The sequence below is a fragment of the Ovis aries genome, chromosome 10 (genome assembly GCF_016772045.2).
Source record: "Ovis aries strain OAR_USU_Benz2616 breed Rambouillet chromosome 10, ARS-UI_Ramb_v3.0, whole genome shotgun sequence".
Taxonomy (NCBI): Eukaryota; Metazoa; Chordata; class Mammalia; order Artiodactyla; family Bovidae; genus Ovis; species Ovis aries.
Window position 1 is genome coordinate 19,228,063 of NC_056063.1, and position 9,246 is coordinate 19,237,308.

Below are 9,246 nucleotides of genomic sequence, written 5' to 3' on the forward strand. Positions count from 1 at the left end.
ATAAAAAACATTTATCTGTGTTAAAATAAAGAACATCTGTTTGTCAGAAGATAGCACTGAAAGAGTACAAAGGCAAGCCGTGAAAGAGGAGATTTTTGCCACTTACAATCAAGAGTCTTGTAGCCAGGATTCCCTGTCCCTAGATCACTACACGTGCTGTTGGGGGTGTCCTGAGAGGGGAAGGAGGGGTCGGGATGGCGAGGGGATGAGAGGAGTGCTTCCGTTTTTGCTGGCAAGGCTTTATTTCTTGCCCTGGGTGATGGTTAAATGTTTGCTTTATGATTGTCCACTGAAATGCAGGTTTGTGTTTTGTATGTATTTTTTAACAAATACATATTTGTTTAAAAAAATTGTTAATATGTATTTTTTGTATTTTTATATCACTAAATAATATCCTTATCTCTTTTTAAATTTTATAAGAGCTTGATTGAGGTATAATCTATATACCATAAATTTGCCCTTTTAAAGTACAGAATTGGGTGGGTTTTGGTAGATTCAGAGTGTTGCGTAACCATCACCACAGCCTAATTTCAGAATTTTCCATCAGCTCAAAAAGAATCCTCTTACCCCTTTATTAGTCATCCCTGTTTCCTCCTACCTCCAGCCCCAGGCTACCACGAATCTACTTTGGTTATTTGGATTCGTATATTCTGGCCATTGATTTTAGATCATTCTTCTTTTCTCATATATACATTCACTGCTATAAATTTCTCTCTAGCATTTCCTCCACAGAATGCTACAAATTTTGATGTTGTGTTTTATTTAGTTCAAAATATTTAAAAATTTATGTTGAGTTTTTTGGTGTTTTGTTTTTTTTAACTCATTTGTTATTTAGCAATGTATTATTTAACTTCCACATATATTTTGGGATTTTCCAGTTATGTTTCTATTAGTCATTTCTAGTTTAATTACATTGTGGTCTGAGAGCAGATCTTGTATGATTTCTATTCTTTTAAATTTATTAGGATGTGTTTTATGGCCCAGAATGTGGTCTCTCTTGGTAAACATTCCATGTGAGGTTAAGAATAATGTGTATTCTGCTATTGTTGGATGAAGTAGTCCATGGCTGCCAATTATATACAGTTGATTAACGGTTGAGTTCATTTGAGAATGGGTGCAAGATAGTTACAGGTATTTCACAACAGAAGAAACACAGACATCTGATAAACACATGAAAAAATGCTCAAGCTCATTAGCAGTCATGGAAATGCAAATTAAAATCACTGCAACAATGTTTACACCCCTATTGCTGTACCTACTAGAGTTGCAAAATTAAAGTTTGACGACACCAAGTGTGCTAGTGAGGAGGTGGATCGTTAGGAACTTCTGTATATTGCTGGTTGGACTAAAAATGTATACAGCCACCTTGGGAAAGCAGTTTAAGGTTATCTTTGTAAAACTGAAGATGTGTGTATTCCATGACCCAGCAATTTGACCTCTAAGCATATGCCCTAGGAAAATTCTTACATGTTTCGTAGAAAAGACAGAGATAGATAATTCATTGCAACATTGCTCTTAAAAGCAAAAACTGGAAAATAGCACAAAAATTTATCTCTGGAAATTAAAATATTACAGTGGAGTATTATAAAGCAGTGAAAGTAAACTGAATTACAGCTTCTTAAACATGGAAGGATCTTAGAAATATAATGCTGAATGAAAAAACCAAGTTTCAGAAGACTAAAAACATTATAATGCAACTTCGATGTAAAGTTCAACAAGAAGGCAGATAGTGTATTGGTTAGTACCTGTGGCAAAATTATTTTTAAGAAGCAATGGAATGATAAACGATTCAGCACAGTGGTTACCTCTGAATAAGGGTGACAGAGGGATGGGATTGGACTGAGGGGCACCTGAGAGGTGGTTTTGGGGGTGGTTTCACACCCCTCCCTCAGTTTTGGGGGTTGGGTAGTAGATTCTTGAGCAAACTCTGGGAAAGAGTGGAGGACAGAGGAGCCTGGGGTGAAAGAGTCGGACACGGCTTAGGGACTGAACACCGACCAAGTAGGTTCTTGAGTGTTAATTTATTATTAGGCTTTAGGACTCCCATCTGTATCACACACAGTCTTCTTTTTTTAATGTTTCCAATATTACATAATAAGAGAGAGAGAAAGCTTTCCAGATCTGTTCTCCCTGCACCCTGATCCAAGTGTCCTCAAGACTAGGAAGAGCGAGGCGAGCACAGAGGCTTGGAGGGCAGGCAGATCCCTGGAAAGACAGAAAGCAGCAGGATAAAAGGAGACTCTCAGAGGTGGTGGGTATACTTACCATCTGAAGTGTGGTGGTGGTTTCTCAGATGTGTGCTTGTGTTGAAACCCATCACATTGTGCACTTTACACGCACACAGTGTGTGTCCCAGGAAAGCCAGGGAAATCAGGTCATGGGGCGAGCTGTAAGCCAGGCCCGTCTCCCACCTGACCAAGGTGATGAGTCTGCTTGCCTTCCAATGGGAGGGGGGTGTGTCCCCTCACACCTCACTGCCCCACAGACGACTTCCTTTTCTCCCTGGACAACAGACGGGTCCTTTTGTCTCCTCCAGCCTAACAGTAATAACTTTTCCCCCGAAAAAGTTTTGTGAATTGTTGTCTGTACACTGTTGATGAATCCAGTTTGTAAAAGGTCAGATACATTGTGTCACCTGTGAATGACTTATCTAGAATCTGTTCTTTAACAGTTGAGAATTTTAAAGATAAAATCAATATGCCCTTTTTCATTTTTATTTTTAAAATATTCCTCTTTAGCTTAAGCATTGTTTTGATCTTACAGCCTCTGACTTTGGAGTGACATTTTCTTTGAAGTGACAAAGCTCATTTCTTTGAAGTAACATTTTCCTGACGTTAAGTTATTCTTGACCATCAGATGGCGTTTTGGGATCCGTACCCCTGGATGAAGAACCACACCAGAACAAGAAGCTGCGTCTTGCAAACCACTAAGTCTTGTCTGAATAAGGGGTGAAGCCCTCCAGAATTTTTATTGCACTTTTAAAATCCAGCCTTGTTAACTCAGAAAATAAGAATGGATTTTGTAAATAGTTGAAAAAATTTTTTAAAGGAAGCTAATTTATTATTAGCATATGAATGATACTAAGGAGAATATTTTTATTTAGATTTATTTGTATGTTTTCCAGAGTATAGTGGTGTGTTCTTTTTTTACACTGAAGCAGGTGTCAGTCATTTCAAGAGACCAGTTCAGTCGGCTACAGGGATTGATTTCTCCTGGTCTTAGCTTTAGGGGATCCAGTCTGAAAGGGGCTGGTTCATTGGAGGTCACATCTCAGAGAGAAGTACACACCTTTTCAGAAATATTAATCCCTTTGGATTATGAAGGTGATAATTAGTAATCTACTCCATGGAAATAAACAGCAACCTGACCATTTTTAAGTCAATGTGTGACTCACCAAAAGGCCCCATTTATACCCAAAGCTTTCTGGTAATCAGAATTTACTTTATTAGCCTGGAGTCATAAAAAATGAATTTGGTGGACCTGCTCTCCATTATAAAAGTGTGTTCCTAACAAGGTTATTTTTTTTTTCAGTCTTTCAGTGTGTAAAACATGATCACTTGCTGGACTCTGGTGTTACATCACTGATTCAGGGTAGCAATAGGAAGACAGCATTATTCTCGGACAATATTATTCTCTGATCTCACTGACTCTTGAAACCACTAATAAGAGAAGAAATATTTTAGTCTAGAATTCCATTCATAAATGCTGCCCATTATCCCCTCCATATAATTAGCAGAGAGCGTTTCAGGGCTTTGAATGGAAGGCCTTATAAAAACATTTGCAAACCTTAAGAATACTGAAAGTCTTGACGGTGAACATGATGGTTATTTTCCAAATTGCTCTTCATGAGTCCTCTCATTTTTTATTTGTGAGGAAACTTTCAGAAAATCAGCCCAAAGATAAAGGCATGGGCTTTGTACTTTCCTGGAGTTAGGGAGGGAGCCGTGTGGCCGGTGGCCCATGGGCAGCCCTGGGGTTCGACGGACTCTGTGCGGGGAGTCAGCTTCACCTCTGCTGTTGCCCACTTTCTCCCTGGGGCGTCTCGTATCCTCACAGGGCCTCCTGCCAGTCTCAGGAGAGTGCACAGGCCACCCCGCACGCTGGCCTGTGCCCCTGTTTGGACAGCAGCCTGCTTAGCCTGTGTTGTGTGTGTAAATTTTTTTTTAAACTGCTGAATCTAGTGCCTGCAACAGTGTCTGGCACGTGACAGGCATTCAATAAATATTTGTTGACTAAATGACTGCTGGACACCGGCTAGACCCTGGAGATGAGACGTGTAAGAAATGCTCCCTGACCTCAAGAAGCTTGCAGTCTAGTGACAGACATAAGCATAAAGTCACGTATTAATAATAATGCTTCTCAGAGTGGGGTCCCTGGACCAACAGCGTTAGCCTCATCTGGGGACTTGTTAGAAGTGCACATTGTTAAGCCCTACCCCAGACCTGTTGAATCAAACTCCGGGGCTGGGGCCAGCATTCCCTGAAGGTGCTTCTGAGGACCTTCAAGGTTGAGAACTGCCCTGTGCATGTAACTGAAGGAACAGTGGTGGAAGGAACACACAGGAGGACAGGCAGGCACTCGGGTGAAGTGGAGGCCCCGTAGAAGTGGAGGTCCTGAAGGGGCTGCAGGGAGCGGGCAGCTGAACAGTGAGGGTGAGATGAACATCTGAGAAAGTAATGGAGATGGGTGGTCACCCCGGGCAGCAGGAAAGGGAAGTGACTGGGAACTCACGCAAAGATTGCTAACCTGTACCAGGAGCCCCCTGGGGCAGCAACAGTACTGCCTAAAACCTAGTCACCCACAGTCAAGAGGGCTCACCCCTCAGGCTGAGAAATCGGAACTTGCCCTTAAAAATACATCACCATTAATTTCAAAGGTTGGGAAGGCAACAGTAAATGCATAATTTGAAACAGAGCTCTGCATTTGTTTACTGCCAAGGACAGCAGCTATGCTGACTGGAGGTGGGGTGAGTGCAGGCCTGGCTCGGCGGCGCTCGGCTGTCAGGTGGGGTGCGTGAGGGTTTACCTGTATCTAATCACTGCTAACGCTTCTTCTTTTATTCGGCTTTTCCATGGGTTTCTCTTCCTCAGTTACTTAATGAGTTTGAGAATATACCTTCTCATAAATCTTCCTCGGTTTATGCATGAACAGTTGAGCTTTCAGATCTACCACAGCAGTCTGCTTCTAACCCACTTTAGAGCTATATTTTGAAGTTCTGGTATTACCAAGAGTGGCCGCTTAGCATTGAGCTGCGGCTGTTACTACTGCTTCTTAAGGTCAAGGAACAGTTTAGAACCTTCATTTCATGTGTCATATTAAGGGGTTTTTCTGTGATCGTTTAAAATTATTACATATAAGAAAAGTGAAAAGCCCTATTAATCAGTACTAGTTGAAAACAAGGCCTGTTTAAAATGGAATACCCTTTAGAAATGCATCCATAAAATGTGTTTACCCTATTCAACTACTGCACTTAAACAGACTCAGATTTCAAAGGAACTTAGATCTCATCTATTTAGAATATTCCTCTGCAGAACTGGAAACACGAGTGTCCAGAAGGTGAATGATTTCCTAAAGTCTAGCTCAGGATGTCACAAGGGCCTAAATCAGTATCAGCTTTGGTTTTTTTCTCTCTTTACTTCAGTTTTGTTTTTAATATCAGTGTTCATTTGTCCTGTACCTGTTGACGTATTAGCTGATTTTAACATGTATGTGACAGTAATAAAAGACTTCTGTCGTTGTAAATTAAGTCATTTTTTAAGTAAAATTACACCTACACATTAAAAATGAGCAAAATAGATCTATAAACCTTTCTTGAAACAGTAAGACCCACTCTGTCTTCTGTATCACCCCTCCCCAGAGGCCACCAGGCTCAAGGATTTTAGCTGATTTACTTTGTATTTGTCTCCAAATCACGTTTCTTAATAGTGTTTCAGTTTTAGGTATTTTCTTTTGAATTTCCATCATGGGAGGGCTTTCTTTCTCCTCCCTCTCCTCAGCACACACTTCCATCTCCCCATCCTCCTAATATTCTTTCAATTTGATTGCATCAGTATTCATTGTTTGGTATTATGACTTTAAGTGCTTACTCACAGCTTTATCACATTATGTACTGTGATGACTTTCTGTATAAAATGTGTTTTCGTGCATTTCAAATTTGTCTTTTCTGCACGGGGCTGCGGGGACATTGATTTTGTATATTTTATTGCTAAGCTGTAACCAAACCCTTCTCCCAGCTGTGTAATCTTCTTTTGGTATTCAAGCACATTGGGTGTCCTAAAAAGCTTTTCTTATTGAAGAAGTGCCTCCCAGAGCCTCTGACCACCTCCAGCCTGGGCTGATCAGTCACTGGAATTTCTGCGCTGCTGACTTCCCAGGTTCTCCCTCCATGGCACTCCTGGGGTCGGGGAGGGCAGGGACAGAGGCATCCTCCACGTTCTTGAGCTGGAACCCCCAGAATCCAGACTTTTCTCAGTTGGGCGGGCATATCTTTCAGAAGGTCCCTGAGAAAAGGTACATGGTGGTAAGATGACTGTAGATGGGGAGCAGTTTCAATACTGTGAGTATCTGTGAATGTCTTTATTCTGCCCTCAGTTTAGACAATTTGTTGGATGTAGAATTGTAGACTGGGAATAACCACCACCCCGGACCCTCCCTGCACCCCGCCTCAGAATTCTGAAGGCCTTCTTTCCTGATCCTGGGTACACTACTGGAGTGAGTTTCAAGGTTGGGGCTGTCAGTCAGACTCACGAGATTCAGCGAGGGCTGCTGGGCAACGTCTTTCAGGACAGTATAGAGCAGAGCTCAGCCTCGTGCACCGCAGCACGTTCCCAGGCAGAGCATCCGACTGTCCTCACTGAGTCCTCCGTTCTGTCTGTCCTGAGCTTATGTTTAAAACAGAGAAAGCCAAAAAAAACTTCACTCTCGTTTTATGATTTCAGGGGCATAAACAGGTAAATTAATATGTTTGTTCACTTCTCCATTTTCATATTTTCTGCAGTGTTTTGGCTTTAAGCATGAAATTCTTTCCTGCAGTCATTTTAAATAATGTATTTAGTATAAACGGGCTCAGTTGCTTCAGTTGTGTCTGACTCTTTGAGACCCTATGGACTGGGGCCCTCCAGGCTCCTCTGTCCATGGGAGTGGGTTCCCATGCCCTCGTCCAGGGGGCCTTCCCAACCCAGGGATCGAACCCACGTCTCCTGCATTGCAAGCAGATTCTTTACTGCTGAACCACTGGGGAAGCCCATTTAGTACAAATAGCCACTCCCTAATATTATGTATCTTTCCCCTGGGGATAAGCCCCAAAGATACTGTGTCAGAGGAGTATGTGTTCTTCTGCTGAGGGCTATTTTTTAGACAAGGAAGGAATACCTGAAAAATACAGATTTTCTAAAATACAATCTTTGGGGATAAAGAATTAAAATCTATTCAACACCACTATAGCATTTGAGTGTCTTTCTTTTTGTTATTTCTGATTGTATATTTTAAAAGGCTTGAAAATAGAAAATACGTGACCAGGCTAACCATGTATTTTGGTTCATATTAAACATCTGCTGGAATTGGCCCACTAGGTGGTTCCGGCTCAAGTTTACTTGCACAGTATATATCTGATAGAGTTAATGCCTCAAATATACAAAGAACTCGTAAAAGTCAACATTAATAGAACAAAGCACCCAGCTTAAAAAAATGAGCAGGGGATCTGAAGAGACAAATTTTCCAAAGAAAATATACAGATATCAACAGGCACATGAAAAGATGCTCAGCATCACTCATCAGAGGAATGCAAATCCAAATCACAAGAAGATACCATCTCAGAGCTGTCAGAATATTCTGTTCTCAAGAACACAATAACAGATGACAACAGAGAAAAGGTAACCATTGTTCACTCTTGGTGGGAAGGAAATTGGTATAGTCACTGTGGAAAAAATTGGAAAAAAAAAGTATGGCTATTTCCAAAAAGAAATTAAAAATAGGTCTACCATATATTTTAGGAACTCCAATTCTGGTTATTTATCTGAAAAAAATCAATTATCAGAAAATATATATGCACCACTACAATCACGGCAGCATCATTTACAATAGCCAACCCAAGAGCCCATTAATGGATAAAGATTATACATACATACATATGCACAACAGGATATTACTCAGCCATAGAGAAGAATGAAAGCTTGCTAGTTGAGACAACGTGAATAGACCTAGAGGGTACTATGCTAAGTGAAAATTAGAAAAACAATGATTGTATGACTTCAATTATTGGTAAAATCTAAAAAACAAAGCAAATGAACAGATAACAAAACAAAACAGATTTGTAAATACAGAGGAAAAAGTAGGTGGTCACCAGGGAGGGGAGTGGGAGGAGGGAAGAAACAGGTGAGGGAGATCAAGAGGTACATACTTGCAAACAAATATAAACAGTCTTGGGTATGAGATTTGAGAAATGTAGTTAATAGTTATGTGATCCTTACCTATGTATGATGACATACACAGACTTACTGTGCTGATCATTCTGAAATGTCCAGAAATATCTAATTGCTGCATTGGGCAACCAGAACTACCAGTGTCATAGGCCAATTATAGTTCAACAAACAAACTCAGAGTAAAACAGATTTGTGGTTACCAGACGCAGTGTACTCCAGGTTACAGGCAGATTTGGCCTTGGAGTACAGAATGCAGCAGGGAAAAGCCTAACAGAATTTTGCCAAGAGAACGCACTGGTCACAGCAAACACCCTCTCCCAACAACACAAGAGAAGACTCTACACAAGGACATCACCAGACGGTCAACACCGAAATCAGATTGATTATGTTTTTTGCAGCCAAAGATGGGGAAGCTCTACACAGTTAGCAAAAACAAGAGACCAGGAGCTGACTGTGGCTCAGATCATGGACTCCTTACTGCCAAATTCAGGCTTAAATTAAAGAAAGTACGGAAAACCATTAGACCATTGAGGTATGACCTAAATCAAATCTCTTACGATTATACAGAAGTGAGAAATAGATTCAAGGGATTAGATCTGATAGAGTGCCTGATGAACTATGGACGGGGGTTTGTGACATTGTACAGGAAACAGGAATCAAGACCATCCCCAAGAAAAAGAAATGCAAAAAACCAAAATGGCTGTCTGAGGAGGCCTTAGAAATAGCTGTGAAAAGAAGAGAAGTGAAAAGCAAAGGAGATTTGGACTCTGTGGGAGAGGGAGAGGGTGGGATGATTTGGGAGAATGGCATTAAAACGTATAATATC

At 40.9% G+C, this 9,246-nt stretch overlaps 1 protein-coding gene across 2 annotated transcripts in view; it reads left to right on the forward strand.

Moving 5' to 3' along the window:
* CDADC1 (cytidine and dCMP deaminase domain containing 1) overlaps window positions 1–6,146 on the forward strand; it is a 32,247-nt gene extending 26,101 nt beyond the window's left edge. The window contains exon 10 of one of the 2 annotated variants that reach the window (XM_012184459.5): window positions 2,764–6,146. In XM_012184459.5, the coding sequence (XP_012039849.2) occupies window positions 2,764–2,798 (35 nt within the window). In that variant the 3' untranslated portion in view covers window positions 2,799–6,146. The remainder of the gene's footprint in view (window positions 1–2,763) is intronic. The other variant, XM_004012074.5, reaches the window with a different exon arrangement.
* Window positions 6,147–9,246: the final 3,100 nt, after the last annotated feature.